At 30.4% G+C, this 18,700-nt stretch overlaps 1 protein-coding gene across 2 annotated transcripts; it reads left to right on the top strand.

The window, feature by feature from the left end:
• The first annotated feature begins 2,184 nt into the window (after window positions 1-2,184).
• LOC145740342 (uncharacterized) lies at window positions 2,185-13,102 on the top strand. Of its 2 annotated transcripts, none has more exons than XM_081995872.1 (6): window positions 2,185-3,078; window positions 3,125-3,276; window positions 3,325-3,445; window positions 4,933-5,122; window positions 5,177-8,943; window positions 13,055-13,102. In XM_081995872.1, the coding sequence occupies exons 1-5, from the start codon at window positions 3,058-3,060 to the stop codon at window positions 5,977-5,979; spliced, it is 1,287 nt and encodes a 428-aa protein (XP_081851998.1). In that variant the 5' UTR covers window positions 2,185-3,057; the 3' UTR covers window positions 5,980-8,943; window positions 13,055-13,102. The 2 variants fall into 2 exon arrangements, with proteins under 2 accessions (XP_081851998.1, XP_081852000.1); XM_081995874.1 differs by having other exon boundaries at window positions 2,187-3,078; window positions 3,131-3,276.
• Window positions 13,103-18,700: the final 5,598 nt, after the last annotated feature.

Below are 18,700 nucleotides of genomic sequence, written 5' to 3'. Positions count from 1 at the left end.
ATCCTTTTCCTAATTGCGTTTTAGCGAAATCTGTAAGAGTTCAAATATAAAAGTTATAATCATTCAAAAATTGAAAAAATGACATTTTCACAAAAAGTGCACTTTTGGCAATTTTTTATTTTGTTCCAGGAGGGTTCCAATGCACAGCAAAAGGCATATTTATACCAAAGGACCTTAAATTAGATAAAATAAGTACAAAAGAAGCACTTTAAAATTTGTCATTTTTCAAAATGATTGAAAGAATGGGGGAGTATTAGGGGTATTTTTTTACTACTTTTTGAAACTCAATATCTCGGTAACATAAAGAGCTAGAGAGGCCAGTCTTGGCTCAAATTTAAACCATCTTGAAGGCGGCCATAAGAATTTACAAATTTATCATCCATATCTCGGAAACCAATGACGATAAATTTTTTCTAATTACGTCATCGGGTTCTACGTAAAAAAGTACCTTAATAATGTCTTAGTTTCAAAACTCTCTTAGGCTTTGTTAAATTGCATAAAAGCAATTTTTTTTTGGTTGTGATATCATCCTAGTTTACTTTGATTATTTGTTATAAAAGCAATGTAAAATCCACCATCACAGAAAGATTACAAGATTCTGGTCAGATGGTGAATGAATTTTGTTTCATAATAGGCTTCCTCATCCTTGAAAAAATTAGCAACATGTTTTGTGGAGATTTACTTGTTGTCCAGAGTGTTATTACAGTTCTTAACCCGAATATGGAAATATCCAGTTAAACGTAAAATAGTAAAAATACAGGAAAAATATCACACAACTAATACCAATGGTAAGTAAAAACTTTTCTCACTAATATCTAAATAGTTTTAAATTGTTAACCACAGGTGATTTAATATTCCGATTTCTTATACTGGGTGTCTAAAAGCGATGAGAGCTAATTTTCTGCATCAAATGAAAATATTGCAGAAAGTACCTACTGCGATATGGAAGTTCTAAAACATGTATAAAAGATTCTCAGTTTCCGTGAAACGACCATTATATGAAAAAACAACTAACAAACCAATAAGGGTTTTCTAAAATTAAATTGGGCAATTATCGTCAAAGTTGCCGATAATTGTGCGCTAAAACAAGATAAGCTAATTGAATTGATTGTATAATTTGTCATATATCTGAGATCTGATATGAACCCACTTTTTTTAATGGGAAGCCTATTAAGATAACTCAATTCTAATGATGGGCAACCGGCCTCCTATAACTGTTTGTGTATTCTTTATTATTATCTACACATCACAATTTGATGGCATTATAATAATAAGAAACAAGTATACAGGGTAACCCAAATTTACACAAATTAGACACTTCAATCATATTTGAAAAACAGTTGATGATTCAAATTTGAATCGATACTTTCTTATGAATATTGATTGAGTTTGAAGTTCATTTAGCAATTTTTAGAAGGATTAATTGATTTGACAGTTTAGGTTAAAATCATTACACTGAAAATATATAAAATTACTGCATTCTATTTGGTCATTAAATACGTAATCAGGGGAAACAGAGAAAAACTTGTTTTTTTTTTTAATTTCTAGAGAGTTGAGTTCCAAATTCTAAACAATTCTAAAACTGAGAAGGCAACATCAACGGTTAACTGCAATTAAATAAGCTAATTTAACTTTTCAACACTTAAAAAGGTTCTTATTTCAAAAATATTTGAAAATTCAAAACAATGATAAAAAACTAATAATCTTATTAGTAGTAGTAATCTTACTTAATTTTCTTATGATGTAAATATTTCCAATTCATTAAATTGTTTTCCTATAAGTCCATTTTTCGTAGAAGTTAATAGTCAAAAAAAAAAATTCCACTATTGCTTCATACAAAATCAATCGAATTACACTAAAAAAACTGCGTTTCCTAGGAGCATTAGGAGGCTATTACTGAAATAGTTGCTCTTAAAACAGGGACATTTAAGAAGTTATGTTTATAGAAAATTTTTCTCATATTTGTGGATTTCAGGGACATAGCCCTGTAGAAGCGATCTGTCATATAAAACTAATCATAGGATTTTCTATTGTTTGCCCTTCCCAAAAACGCTTGACGTAAAACAGCTGATTTGATTAAAAAAACATATTTTTTTCCTAAAAAACGGTTTTCAGTTATAAAAAGTTCTATTTTAAATTATGCAAATGATTTTAAGTGTTTTAAATAACGTTTTTGCTAATTTATGTTGAAAATAATGAATCGTTCTACTACTACTTACAAAAAGTGAAACGTTATGTCACTGTCATTTATTGGAAACAGGCATTATCTCAAGTTGGCATTTTTCAAACAAGGAAAAGACGTTATAAAATGTATCCAGGATGAAACCTGCCTTTAACCACTATTCAGTCACATTCCATCCATACTTCATCCAGTATTTAATTTACAATATATTTGGCATAAAACCAAACAAAACACATACACGAGTTTAATGTTCTGTTTCACTAATCATGGCAAATGATTGTATATTCTTAGCAGAATTATCAAAGCAAAAAAATCAGGGATTAAGACCATCTGGTCTGAATCGTGTCGTGTGTGTCGGTTAAGCAGAAAACAATGTTATTGTTCCCGTTCAATAACGTGTAGAGTTTATCTGTAGTTGCCAGAAGAACAATTCCAATTAGCGACCGACTATTTGTTGAAGAAAAAGCCCGCCTGGTTTATAATATTCAGTAATAAAAGGGGATTAAAAGGGATTTACACCAATTTAGCCCATTATACTGTTTATGATGTCTCTTAAAGCTGCGCAACAGGATTTTTGTTTCTTTGAAGACATTTCACCCTGTAATTGTATCTTTAGTTTATGTTAAATTCAAGATAGTGCTTAAATCAATAATGTAAAAAATAGTGTATTAAGCTTTCCGTATACATATTACATAATATCCCATCCAGGGTATATACAAAATATACAGACGTAGGATGTAATAAACCTGTATATTACGACGCAAGGTTACTCAGTTATGCCTCAATAACTCTCCTATCTGCATACACACGTTAGTTTGAGATTAGTTTAATTAAGGTTTTTCCATTACGGCGTCCAGAGGTGATTTGTGGAGCAAATGGGCAGCGGAGGATCCAGGGTAAGTTACTTCCAGTCGAAATTCCAATTGTTCCAAAATTGTGTAGTTCCAGGTTGACGAATCTTTTCGCGTTAACGTCACTGAAGAGACTTTAACAACAATTCATATTGAAAAAGAGCTTTACTATTGGATTATACTGGTGATTTCCATAATCACTGTAGTCGGGAACTTATTGGAAATACGAACTGTTATAATCAGGTGAGTTTTTGATGGTAACTCTCATATACTTACAATTATTTTGTGCAGAAAGTACAAGCATTTGCAAAAAACATGCATGTTTTCTTTGGCTATATCCGATCTACTTACTGTAGTTACTTTTTGCATCAATTACTTGGATCAATTGGGCAAACCTATGAGCCTTGTTTGGGTAAGTTTTTTATTAATTATAGTTTGGATTTAATTTTATTACTATGAAACAAAAAAGTTTAATTGCTAGATTTTATTACACTCTAAAAATATATACGAATAATCAAAGCAAACTAAAATGACGTCATACCTGAACAAAATATTAACATTGTTGTCATCACATAATAAGAAGTAGAAAATAAAAGAGAGACATAGAAAAAGCACAAAACTAGTGTATTGCCATACTGGTTCAATGACATCTGGTAGAGCAAAATGCAAATCCACTAGTTTGGCACTAAACTTACTATGAAAAACGTCATAATAATAATAATAATTTGCAGTTTGTTACAAAACAATATTGTAATGAGTTTTTGCATAAACACAATTTTGTAACACTATAAGACCATTTTTGTTAAAGATTCTTATTGGAATTTGATTATTATTCCATATATTTTGAAATTTATTGTTTTCGAGCGTGTGACTTATCTTTAATATATCGAGAAGTTCTCAAATAATGCGTAAAATTGTTAGAAAGTAAAGTATTTTTAATTTGTGAAAATTAGTTAGTTGGTCATAGAAATTCACATTCTCGTCTTTGACAGAATTATTCTAGCTCTTAGTGTAAATTTTTTGAATACATTGTTTACCATTCGCATTGTAAAATATTTGTGCATTATTTTAGAACACCCTGTATAAAAATTCTTTTTGACCTGCGATCTGTGTGATGTAGAAATACCGCTTTCACCAAATGGTCACTTTTACAACGTGCGATTTAACATTTTCTTAACTATAACAACTTTTTGAAATCTTTTTCTTCATGGACTTTGTGTATATTACTTATTTACGACAATACTCTTCTATTTTAACGTACAATAATAACATAAATACGAGACAAATAGGAAAGTTGGTATTAAAAACATAAAAGCTGAAAATGTATTCAATAAAATTCGCTAATGTCCAAAAATATTGAAAGAAGACTAACTAATTGATTTCAATGCCAAACATGTTTTAAACAAGAATTAAGTTCCTTCAGCGTCAAAAAAAAAAGAGAATGAATATGATATATAAAAGGGTTTGCTAATTGGCCAAAAATTTTGAAAGCAAACTGACTGATCGATGTCAACATATCTTTTAGAGAAGAATTAAGTTAATTCAACGCAAGAAAAGAAGAGCGGGGAAATGTGTTTAAATGATTATTGAGATATTGAAAGAAGACTAATAACTGATCAATTTCAAAGGCAAACATAAAGACCTGGTAATTGCCCAAAAATGTTGAAAGATGTACTCATTGATCGATTTTAAAATCAAACAAAAAAATTGAATCCTTAAATTACTTCATAAATTTGACTAATTTTTCTGTAACCTTTTGCTTCTAATGAGGTTTTTTTACTGTTATGTTTAGTGCAACAGTGGTTTAATAATGTTATTTGCTAAAGCAGGATGCATATACATTAGTTTTGAACTAAACTTATTACCAATGAAAAACGCGATTATTGACATTTTTTTTAGTCCACAGGAGAGTTCTTATGTTGGTACAATCCAGTGGGCCAAGTACTTGGCAACCTAGCCAGTTCTCTAGCTTTGCTAGTCATAGCCTTAGACAGGTACCATAATGTGATTTACGCGTTAAACCGTAAATGGGATCCAGATTTATGGAAATGTATCGTAGTAACTATCCTGTTATGGCTATTCTGCTTTGGTACTTTATACTGACTTTCTTAAAAAATGCACTGAACAAACATTAAACTTTCAGGTGTGGCCTATCCAATGTCAACCTTTTACTTCTACCTTCCTCTTAGACTTCCAAATGGTGAACACGTGTACATGTGCTCTGGAAACGTGTCAACCAGAGGCGACATAGTATTTTACTACATTGCTGTCACGTCGTTGTTCTTTTTTCCTCTTATAGTAATGTTTTTCTGGTTCTACTATAACATAGCCGTGTTGATTTGGAGGCATCGAAAGCCAGTGATGGCGGGAACAAGCAGTAGAATAGACGAATCGGAAAACACTTCAGAAACTAAATGTACCACCTCAGATTCCATGTCGAGTTCCCATTTCAAGCAATTAATAGCAAAGAAGAAAACGGCTCAAATGGAACGGAAAATCCGCACTTTCAGAATCGTAATAGTGTTAATCCTCGCTTTTGTTGTATGCAGAATGCCTTACTGGTTGTTTTGGTTGGTGAAGCTACTAGCTCCGCTACGGTTTAGCAACAACACAGTACTGAGATTAACCCTAATTTTCACGGCTTTAAACTTGCTCAACTGTGCATTGAATCCGTTTTTGTACACTTACCTAAACCAAACTATACACGTTTGCTTGAAAATCAACGAATTTGTTTGTACGAACTGTTGCTGTTGTTTCTCCAATGATGAATTTGAAGATTACGAAACTAACAATAATCATCTACGTACGATATATGAGGGAGCATTGGGGCCGAAACCTGTCGAAAATACCCCTCCACCACGGCAACCAACCCCTATCAATGCATACCAAGACAATTTTCCACAGGTTCCTATTTTTCCTAAATATACAGCTATTAATGCACTGTAAATGTATTGTTGAATTATTATTACTTAAATTGAAGTTTGATGGAATAAAAAAAAAATTGGAATGTAGATGATAGTAGTAGCTTATATCAGACGTTCAGGGAGAACACTCGTCATTAACATGAACATTTTTCATGTATTCAGTTTAGAAGTTATTTTTTAGTCTTGGTGTTTTTCAAGCAAAACTTCAATAAGACACGGATTATGTGCTCAAATGCGTATGTTGCTTATTTTTGAGTTTTCTTGAAATCTTGCGTATTTCAGCTTTTAACTGGGTGTCTGGATTTAGTGTGTTTTGACAGGAAAACCCCATTTCCCGGCTAGATAGGAAAAAACTGGTATACAGGGTGTCCCATAAGTAATGGTAAATAATTTATTAGCGGATTTAAGGGACCAAAATAATTCGAATTAGCACAACTTACCTCAGACAAAATGTCAACGAAAACAGAAATACAGGGGGTCAAAGTTATTTTTTTAAAATGTTCTTTTTTTAATTACTCATGAATAACTTGGAGTTTCTTGGTAAAATTAGATATTCGGGGGTTTTGAAGATAGCAAATTTAATTATCAACACAGTTCTAAGCCAGCACGCAGAGGTCGCCACCTGCAGAAATTAATTTGCTTTAAAATCGACATAACTTTTTTCTGGTATAGCCAAGTGACAGCTGTAACCCGAATTTCCAATACCTTCTTGCCAAAAAAGGTATACCTAGTAAGTATCCTAAAAACAAATGGTTTTCGAGTGTTTTGCAATTAAAGTATTGATCTCAATGCATTTATAAAAAAAAAATTAAAATATTGGTTGAAATAACTGTCTATTATTGTTCCAAAATGTCTCAACAACATTTTAAGTTGAAATTAATAACTTGGCTTGGTGATCTATTATTTCTTCATACACAAAATGCTTCAGGTAAAAATCTGGAGAACCAATTTTCGAACTTGATGCTGGTCATGATATTTGGCTTCTCCGACCAATTCAACAATTCAGAAAATTTTTGTTTAAGTAATTTCTCACTTGTAATGAGAAATGATCTAAGGTTCCATCCTCCAAGAAGATTACAAATTGCAATCATGTTTAGCACCGAATACTTTAATTGCAAATATCTCGTAAACTGTTGATCTTAAGGATGCCAACTAAGTATACCTTTTTTGTTAAAAAAATATTGGAAAACCGATGCTCAGATTTCAGTTGTCACTTCGCCTTACCAGAAAAAAGTTAGAGTGATTTTAAAGCAAATCACTGGTTTTAGATGGTGACCTCTATAATCTTGCTTAAAACTGAGTAGATAATCAAATTTGGCATCCTCGAAAACCCTCGAATACCTAATTATAGCAAAAAACTCCAAGGGAACCGAGTGTTAAGTGAAAAAATCCATTTTAAAAAAAATAACTTTGATTAATGTATTTCTGTTTCTGTTAATTTTTGTCTGAGGTAAGTTGTGCTAAATCGAATTATTTTGACCCCATAAATACGTCATTAAATTATTTACCATTACTTATGAGACACCCTGTATATGTCTAGAGGTCGATTTTTGAGAAAAGATTTATGGCAAAATAGTTATTTACCTAACAAGTGCGGAAATTGGTACTTTCCCGCACGAGACTGCAGTTAAAGGCGGTAAAGACGCTTTCCGCATGTGTTAGGTACAACATTTTTCTTATCATTTTTCATTAAATTGAACGAAAATGTATAGTAAAATTACTAAAATGAAAGCCTTTGTTTGCAAAGATGATTAAAAGTGTATTCTTAATGGAGATATCATAGTTATGATTTTTTTGATTTAAATGTTTTTTTTTTGAAAAATAAAATGAGTACGGAAAAGTTACTTTTCCACACTAGTGCGGTAAAGTTACTTTTCCGCACTGATTTTTTCTTTGCTTAAACATCTCATAAACAGGTTGGTAAAAATGAATATTTTCGCTCTACACATATAAACTTGAAAATTGCAGGTTTATTATTTATTCATTGTAAAATTAATCCTGCAGCGCGGAAAAGTACGGGAAAGTGCGGAAAAGTGCACTTTACCGCACCCGAGTCGGAAAACCGTATTTTGTCAGTTCGAGGCGCTAGAGGGCGTTTTTGAAATTTCGCCCATTTTGAAAACTCCTCACAACTTTTTTGTTTATTAAAATATCGAAGTGAAACAAAAACATTCCTAAAGCACTTTTTTGGTGTGATTTCAGTGGCGTTTAAAATTACTAAAAAAAAAATTACTGCGTTTTTGACTTATTTTGAGTCAAAGTTTAAATTTATTGGCAAATTGCCCCATAAAGGGAGCAGAAGCCATATTCCCCTATTTAGATAAGGGATTCAGGAAGGAAGAAAGTTTCAATTTTTTTTATTTTTAATTTTTTTCTACCGTTAATTTAAAAATTAGTTCTTTAGTCGCTGGTTACTTTAATGTGTTTGAAAATACTGAAAAGTAATTTGTTATCAGTTACTCATTGCAAGTCTGCCATTACTTTTTTTTTCAAAAATTGACCTCTAGACATGCATGCTAGTTTTATCTTATCTAGCCCGAAAATGTTTTTCTGTCAACACACTAAATCCGGATATCCTGTATAGTATAGTATATAAACCCAACAAAAATACGATAAAGTGTGGACCCGTAATAAAAGTAATTAAAAAAAAAAAAAGTGATTTGCAGGTCGATATACACAGCTGTTTACATTTCCCAGCAAAAAGTTTATAAAATATTGTGTTGGCCTTGAATTTAATTTTCTGAAAAGGAGCAGTATCAGCTTGGGTACTGAACGCGTACACCGCTCTCCCTTCTACCCGTAAAAACTTCAGTGAATAAGCAACTCAAGTCCCGATAAAAGTGAAAAATCCTTAGTCGACACTGTCGACAGCATTTTTGTTGGCCAGTTGCATGTCCTGACAAAGGCCTACTGCTTTTAGGGAGTGCAGTTAGTTGAGTGTTAAGTTTTGAGTTTTTATTCAAGCAAACCTGCAATTACATAGTAGGTAAGTAGTGAAGTTTCTACATGTTTCATTAATTGAAATATGACTATAATTAAAGCTGGCTTTATAAAACCATTGAGATAAAAATAAAAGTTTGGTGAACTCTTATCTACTTTCTTTATTTTTATTTTATCGGATAAACACAGGTGTGGTAAACAGGAATGTTCAACAATTATTTTTATATTATTGGTTTCATAAATCGTATTTTCAGATTTTGTTCCGTTAAGGGCCAATTGACATATTTAAAGGCACCCAAGGCTAGGTTTTAATTTGACTCATTGACTCTAACGTTTTGCATCTGAACTGTCACATTCAAATCACAACTTAGGTAAACCTTAGCTTTACCAGAATGACAGGAATCACATCGGCACTATAAAAAATAATACCAAAAGTGTCCCCAAACTTACCGGCCATTTATTTTGGTTGTGTCCATATTAAATGTCAACTATGATATTCAAAAACCGATATACAGTGTGATTGATTATATTTTATTCAATAGTTAAGGTAAAGTTGCAGCATTTTTACTGAATCGCCATACTGATATCAAAATTGACATAATGTCAATCCCTTGTAAAATGTTTGACTCTTGTTTTGAGCACAGCGCCCTGTATTTTATTTGCTCAATTGGGGGATGTCCTTCTAGTCATTTTTTATAACCAATATTCTGTACTAATGTGTTGAAATTCATTCAAGATTCATAGAAATTGGCTTAACCAACGGGTTTCAGCCATTCTAGTTTATTTTTATGATCAAAAACGTTGAAAAATGTTTATAAATCATAACAATTAAGGTACTGGACTATTTACAATCATTTTAGTCTATTTTCAAGGATCAAAACGTTTAAGCCACTCATTGCCAGGTCAATGTTGTCATGAGAAAACTGTCAAAACCTTGACACTAAACATAATTAGAATAATAGCTATTAGGAAAAATAGCTATTTATGTACCAAGGGCGTTAGTAAAAGTTTACAGTTTATTTAAAATTTGGTTGGTGATTTACTTATACTGCACAGAGAGTGAATTGCAATCTGTTTTAACAATTTTGGTTAACTGTAAATATAGACCCCTTCATTGAGGTAATGTTCTTGTAAACCTGATGTATTATTGGATTGTACTTTAAATTAAAACACTGTTACATTATATACTTAACAATATATTGTACTTTTTTCTACACATAGTAAACAGTCGAGTAGACAACGAAATATCATTTCACACTTCCTCTCGGTCCTAATTCTTGAAAGCAGGGAGTGGAACTCTTAGTAGAAATGTTGATAGAATGTTACAAAAGAACCTGACAATGACAGGTTTCTGTCACATTCTGCATACTTTTCTCTTAGTAACTTCTTTCCCTCATTTCACGAACAGGCACTCTGATGCGTAAAGGCTTGATAAATAGATAACAAAACTACTGATAACAGTATAATGCAATGATAATGCAGATAGGACTACATAACTTAATGTAGGATTTAATGCATATGTTTAGAAATATAGACACATTTTATCATTAACATCATATTTTAGTTGAGATTTTGCTGGAGATTTTGGTATCAGTTTAATTAATCCTCAAACTATTATGCCAGTTATATGTGACTAAGATCATTTACTATATAATTTAGAATTAAGAACAACAAAGTAGGTACTCAAATCATGAGTATAAAATACTCCAGTAAATACTTATACATATGCTGGAAAAAGAAATCAAGATAAGATAATGTCTTATCAATGTAACCAACAACCAAGTGAATGTTTTGAATGTGACAAATAAATAAGCAAAATGCCACATTCACATCATTCCCTGTTTATTACTTATATCTCAGATTACATCATTCTACTATATTGTTTGATTTTTGACATATAAGGATAGCTTTTATAATTTCAGGTAGTTAAAATTAAAAACTAGTTTAACAAATAAAATATATTGTTTTCATTTCGAACTAATTATTCTCATCAGTTGTAATATCTGTTATTAACTAAAACAAATCAGGGTTCAAAAGTTGAATTACTGTTGTGTACAACTGGGCCTTAGTGTGAAATGTAAAGTGCTATTGAATATACAATATCACTTTATTGGTCTGCAATTTGTATTAATTATCTATTATAAAAAGGAAGTAACCTAACCTTGTCATATCTTTGATTGCACACATATTTTCAGAATACACTATTGTTCAACTTATCATTGTTATTTTGTAATGGTACTGATTCATTGCTACTTTTTTTACATTCTTTTGTGCTACATATGTTTATATACCTATATGTTTATGGTTTATGTTTTTGTATATAGGGTGCTGATCCAGGCAGATATACTGTTAGAACTTTCTTTCAAAATTACCTCCTAAGTTAGATCAATGATTATAACCATCAAGGAGTTAACAGTTGATTTTACTTTTATATTTATTTCCCCTAAATAAAGTGAACATGACTGAGATTTTCTTGAAATCAACTAGGAGAGTTACAAAGAGGGTTAAATATGCATGGTAAAATTTGGCCCACCCTGTAGGTATAGCTTAGAAACTATGACTTTGTAGGGTCAGGCTAAATTAGGCAAGCAAAATAAAATATGGCTTTTATCAAAAAGGAGTACCAGGTGTATACTTTATAATATTCCTCAACTGCCGACGTTTAATCACAGTTTAATCTAATCTTTCTAAATCACTTCCATTTTTTTTTAGTGAAGTGTATCAAAAACAAGGGACAATCGATGAACGAATTTATAGTCTAAAGAAAAAATATCTCTAAAGTATAGATAGCCCAAAGTATAAAGCCATAGATTTGTAGACTAAACCAAAATGAAGTGGTCCTAGGACCCTAATTTATTATGCTTATAAATAAACTGTAATGGGACACATATTTATTAAAAATATATTTTATTTGAATCCATCTGAGATCCATCCCCAAAGCTCTCTGCTTTAAATTACGTGTACTTAAGTTGCTTCCATAATTAAAGATTGAAAGTTTAAGTTACCTTTAATCTAAAATTATAGCTCATGAACAGCACATGTTTCTTCTAAAACAGTATCAAATTCAGTTTTTAATGCATTTTGTAAGAAACATAAAACTCTTTAATAGTTTACAGTAAAATAAGGTGAAAATGGTCTTTGTCCAACAATTTGTTACCCAAAATATTTGACAGACATCTATCAAACTTTTGGTATTTAGGTTACTAGAATGTCTCTCTACAAGCATTCCACTTGTCCAAAACTCCAAAACTGTCTCATTGTAGATCCACACATCTCTGGAAAACTACCATTTTTTACCAATAAAGCAACAAACTGTGTGGATTTATTTAAAACTGTAAAACAAATATGAAAGTAGAATCATATAAATTTAAATTTATTTGTTTCAGATTTCTACATAACTTATAGAAGAATATTAAAACACAATCATGACTTCAGCTAATGCACCTCCAATGTACGATACTTTGCCAGGTGAGTTTTTATAATGTTGGTATGGTTATTTGTATTCTCAATGAACATGTATTATGTTATTAAGGGTTTTCATTGTAATCTCAATTATTTAAAGACATCTTAAATTAGGGCAAAGCCAGCAAACATTTGTTTTTGTAGGGTTCAACAAAAAATTAAATTTTTAGAAACTTAAGCCAAGTTTATAAAATCAAATTTAACTTTAGCATTAACTGTAGTACTAGCATTAAAATAGAGCTAGTCGTTTCAAATCACGATGTTTATAAGAAATTGAAACTTAAATCTAAATTTAGTTATAGCTACTGACTTGTTGGTTAAAGTTATTAAAAAAATCCAATTCATAGCACCATTAAGGATCAGAAGATCTAATTTCTCTCATTTGGGTTTAAAACTGGAATATTTCATAGAAAATAGCATCTTTAGGTTCACACACAACAAACATTTTGAAACAAATTTTTTTTACCAAATCTATCATATATTTTTCTATACTTGAGAACGCCATTTTATACTTCTAATTCACAGACTTGACATTTCCATATCTCTAAATGCTACTGAGATCTTAAAAGTTAGCTAGTTGCTCCATATAAAATATTTATGATCTTCTGTGTTTTTCTGTGTTTTTTGTTTTTTATTAATTAGTAGAGACAAACGTTTTTAATAATTTTAACTAATATCTTTATATGTTTTTCCAGCTGCACCTCCATACGAATTGCAGTCACATCCACATCATCCTCCGACCAGTACGTATTATACACAACATATTAATGTGTGGATTAATGTGTTCACTAAAATGTCTATTTTTCAGCAAATACTATGGTTTCAGTCACTGTCCCATCAAGGGCTGCAGGATCCTGTCCAGTTTGCAGAAACGACGATTGGACGGGCACTTACTCATGCTTTGCCTGGTTGTTATGCTTCTTTTGTTTCTGGAATTGTGGATTGTGCTGTTGTCTTTGCATGCGCAAGAAAAAATGCACTAAATGCGGATTTACTATTGCTTAAAATTTACTTTTTGTTTTCAAATTCAGTTACCAATTATATTAGTTTTAAGTTTCTTGTGGCCACTTGCGTTAACGTGTTACGAACAATTTTAGGGGGTGCAATCGCCTCAATAATCGTTTTTGTATTTTTATATGATAATGGACCAAACAACACAATTTTATAAATTTAGATTAGTAATAACGTGGCTATTTAGATATTTTAAATAGGTATACGTCAATTAATATAAAATTGTTGTTGTCATTATATAAATGATCAATTTTTTGTAACCTACAAATAAAACTCTTGTGTTGGCCTTGCACGAAGCTTTATTTTAATTTTATTTAACATCATCAAAAACTAACTCTAATTATCAAATACCTATGTTTCTGTATATTATTATCCTAAGCTAAAATTTAATATAGTACATCGATAATCCTAAATGTGCGCCTATTGCACAAATATTATATTTTCAAAAACACCCCGTACAAAAGGCGCGATGGTTCATTGCAGTTCATTGTCAGTTTTGTAAAATGAATGTTTCGTATTACTTTGATGATTACAAGCATTAATGCAAGTATGTTAAAAAAAATATATGTATAGAAAACTTAAGCCCATAATTTGTATATACAACACACTTGCATAAACTTGCAGCTGTATACTTTATTTTAGTTGCATTATACTATTTATGTATATAAGAATATCTATGGGATATTGTATTATTACCCTGTTTTATTACTGAATTGATTCTGGAGAACTTAAGAAAAACTTATATTAAAAACTGATAATGTACGAGGTGCTAATTTCAACTAATCACTTAATTTAATGATGTTTTTTTTTACAGATTGTACCATATTACAAGAATTGCAACATTTTTTTTTACAATAAGTTAATGCCAGGGGTTCGTTCCTTTTTTCTAAATATCCCGTTTGCCGGGATATAATTTACAATGTCCAAATATACACGAATTTAACATTGAGGCAGAATTGGCGGTAATATCAGTGAAACATTACAACCAATTCTGCTAAATTTCTAAATATGCAAATTTATAATTTATAGACAAATCCAAATCAACTGACATAAAATCACATTTAGCTGGTACTGCTGCAAATTAAACTAAGTAGTTGAAATAAATAGATCACATTTAAAAGTTTATAATTAATAAAAGAAGTCGACAACTTCAGGAACTGAAAATTTAAACCTCTAAAAACATATATTAAGCTAAATCTACTAATACTTCTGTAGGAATGTCTGGGTGTTTCTCGTTTGTCTAAATTATGTACAACTTAATATTAACCAGCACCAATATTAGTTGTATATAATATAATCATCTGATAGAAGGAATGATATAATTTTAACTTGTACATTTGTCACCTTATGTCGGGAACATTTCTGAGATCGTTATTAAATTCAAGTATACCATTTTGTAATTTTTATTGACAGCACTGATAATGTACAAGGTAAAACATTGAAATAAACAATACTTAAAATAAAATTACACGTACAGAAACAAAGGAACTACAGCTTTAAATAAAAGCGTAAAATGTAACAACGAATTTACAATAAGAAGAAAGAGTGAACATTAAACAAACTTAAGTAATTATTAAAGAACAATAAGAAGTGGTAACATGTATTTGACTTAGCCTATATCTGTTTATTACATGAAAAACGCTGATATTTTGTCTAAAAAAATATCAGAGTTGTCAAATCAATATTTAGTACAGCTACTAAATAAATGAAGCCGTCCAATATTGGGACAGCAGTATCACATTTTTTTAATCAATTATTCTAAAATATACATTAAAATTTAATGTTTTTACAAATCCACAACGAGATGAAGTTTTTATACAAACACATATACACCGAACAATGTGCATTTTGTAGCTTCATCCCGTAAATATTATTTATAATAGAAATTTGGATGAAGTACGTGAAACGAAACAATAACGTCGTTATACTCTAATGATGTGTCGTAAACTTTGTATTAATTCCGATGCCGATTTATTTATTTTTTTTTTGTTTAAGTTTAGCAACATTTGCACTTAGATTTACCCTGCTAGAGATGTGTCAAAAACCGAAAGCTGTCTAGAGTTAATGTTTTGGCTATATCACAACAAATTGTTAAAAAATGACCACATGCGGACCTTTATTAAGTACTTTAAAAATTAGTGAAATTCTCAAAAAATGTGTCAGGAACAAACTTAGGATATTATTGAAATTAACATTGATGCATTCCACTGTAGTATTGTTTTGAAGTAGTAAAAAGATTTGAACCTGTGCTATACTGACAAAATATAATTTTTAAAACTATTGTTTCGAGGTTTTACGTGGTCATCTTCAGGGCACTATGCTGACAAAGTTGTGTGGTCTAAACAAGCAAAAGTATGTGAAATCTGAGAAAAAGCAATTAAGGACATTTAGCAAATATTATCTTGTAATTTAAGGACTTAACGGTTTTGTGTCTTTAATTTATGTATGTAAACTGGACATAGGAAATTAACATGACTAATTAGATTGATTGATTTAACTGAAAAACTGTGTAGAACGTCATTCTAGCTATCACTCTGTATTTTTTAAAAGCATTGGTATTTTTCAAGATATCAGAATATACGAAAATTTCAATTTGTAGTGTCATTGTTTACAAGCAAAACGGTTGTGAAAGCTGTCAAGTGTTGTATTCATTCATTAATTTTTGATTTCTCAGTGTACTACTTATCAACATTTACAGTTATTTTGCAGTGCAAAACGACTTTAAATGTGATGGCTCTTTCGTTCTTTAGATTTTTTATTTATTTTTAAGGTATAATATTGTTGAAACTTCTTAGTAGTATGTAACAATGAACAAAAATTGTCAACAAAGACTCGTAAAGTTTAAGTTGCGAGTCAAATATACAGTATTTAAACAAATTAAAAAGGATTCAAATAAGATGATGTTCAATTAAATCAACTGTTATAGAGACGCAAATAAAGACAATTTATCATGTTAATCTCTTATGTTCTGTATATGAAACGTGTAAACATAGGTAGAAAAACCAAATGTGGTGTCGATAGCCTTTTTTCCTATGAAAATAAAGCTTGTATATGTTCAGGACATTCCAGTTTTTCGACAATGAAAGATTTGAAAGTGTTTTTTTGTGCTTATTTCCCGGTTTCATCCGTACGTCATTATAAAGAGCATGAAAATTGATACAAAATGTGCCAAAACTCGTCTTTGTAGCTTTTCACGTTTCCGAAATATATAAAAACGTCTCCTGGACAGCCTGGTGTACGTCTTCTTTGAAACATTAATATAATATTACTGTTTTGGTAAACTGAAACTTTTTTGCTCTATTATACATTATTAAACTATGTAATTTATACATAATAATGCACTGAAAAAGACAAAAAGCCTAGTACTCCTAGAAACGTCACATGTAAAGTAAAAATCAAAAGTGTTGGAAAGAGTCAGTATGAAATTATTCAATTATAGAATTATACACGGTGATACAAGAAAGGACCACTATTGGTAGGTTTGTTAAAATTGAAAAACTGCTGCATATTTCCTTCACTCCATAGTTTTATCAAATATTTTTACGTTATTTCCTACTTTGCACTGGACATTATAATTGGTTGCCTAAATTGCAAATTTAAGTTAATAACTTTTGCATTCGTTTTAGCATTTTCATTAAAACGAGATTAAGTATGGATCAAAAAACTAAAGAATTGAACCACAAAATACATACTACAGTAATATTAATTATTATCAAATTACTATAATCCACTTTGTAGGATATATCAAAGAGAAGTCAATATTGACCCTTTTTGAACCACACTATATCATAGAAAAATATATAAACTATTTTCCATTTAGTGGTCATTTTCTAACAATCTAAAACATCTATTGCTAATCTCTCAAGTTGAAAACTGTTATAGCAGCAACGAAAACATTATAGCTTCTATCGTATCGTTATTATAAAACAGAAAACAGCTCTACATATATAAACAACCCAAAGTTTGTCTTATATAAGTCGTAGAATTTCTAAATTTAGTTTGTACATTTTTGACCGTATACCATAATTTCGTCTAAATATTATACATAATGTATTATTAAAAACAAGCTTTATTTTTGGTATATAATTATTAATTTAATTTTGTTCAATACAGACACATTTAAACACGTACTCTGGTTCTGTACAGCACTTTTTTACAATTTGTATAGAAATTTTACATTAAGCCGACTGTATATTTTTTTTGGGTTTGTTACCGGAGCCAAGTTGTTAAAATCAAGAAAATTAACGAATCAGTCTGTTCCAACTTTAACTGTTAATATACAGGGTGGTGCTGTTTTAAGTGTCAATAATTTGCCGTTTCATAACCTATCACGTAAGTTGACGTAATGCATTTACGTCATTTTTCTGAAAAAAGCTTCCTAGAAAGTTGAGTTAAAAAAATGTTTTTTTTTTGTTATAATTGTCAGATCATTAAATACTCAATGTGATGTTAATGATAAAAAATTGTCCAGTTGCCCAGATACAAGGGGATTGTCTTCATTTTCCCACCTATTTTCTTTTAAACCCCAAAAAACGGATACTCAGGGAGCCAAAAAATTAAGTTTATTTTACAAAAATACAGCTGTTGCAGTTGCTTGTACGATGGCTTTGATGATCAGACAGTTTCTGTCATTATCAGATAGTTACTGACATTTGTAAGATTTTCTGGCATGCAATTGTCAGAAGCTATCTGGCGTTGCTAGAAACTACCTTTCCAATTGTCAAAAACCATTATTTCTGTCAATTTTTAGAAACTATTTGACAACTGTCAGAAACTATCTGAAAATGCCAGAAAAAATGTATTTGACCCCTCAGAGACACCGTATGTTTGAACAGTTATTACAATAATTTATTTGTGAAATTTATGTTGAATTGTTTGTAGAGTTATTGTTATTAAAATGTTATTATTTTGATTAATTAAATGTGTATCGTATTTTACTATCATCATCATTATCACCAGTACAAAAAATTATGTAGCTCAAAATTAGTGAACCAACCCTTATTGTATCTACGTCACTGGACAATTTAGACAAAAATTACTTTTTTTAAGTGATGAGTGTCAATTTCATAACTATGTTACCACATTTGATCAAAATTGCTTCAACACTTGAATTATTATTTAAATCAATATCGCTGAACAATTCAAGCTTTATAACAGCTTTACAAAGTACCTACAAAGTTAAGCTACGTTAAGGTTACGAAAACCCAAATTTATTGGGGGTTAAAGTAGAAACTCCACTCTTTCTTATTATGCTTTAAACATTATCCAATATGGCCTAAATGATATTAGAAAACTAAGTCAGAAATATGCGTTTAATGAGAAAAAAAAAC

This window comes from Ips typographus, linkage group LG1 (assembly GCF_016097725.1).
Source record: "Ips typographus isolate SLU linkage group LG1, UJ_Ityp_2.0, whole genome shotgun sequence".
In the NCBI taxonomy this organism is placed as follows: Eukaryota; Metazoa; Arthropoda; class Insecta; order Coleoptera; family Curculionidae; genus Ips; species Ips typographus.
Note: the sequence above shows the minus strand (reverse complement) of the source record. Positions and strands in the feature narration are given on the sequence as shown.

What these genes read in the sequence shown, in the direction of transcription:
- LOC145740342 (XM_081995872.1), top strand. Translation starts at nt 3,058, where the DNA reads ATGGGCAGCGGAGGATCCAGG. An exon ending in ATACGAACTGTTATAATCAG is followed by an intron (nt 3,277 to 3,324) that starts GTGAGTTTTTGA and finishes TATTTTGTGCAG; the next exon opens with AAAGTACAAGCATTTGCAAA. An exon ending in AACCTATGAGCCTTGTTTGG is followed by an intron (nt 3,446 to 4,932) that starts GTAAGTTTTTTA and finishes CATTTTTTTTAG; the next exon opens with TCCACAGGAGAGTTCTTATG.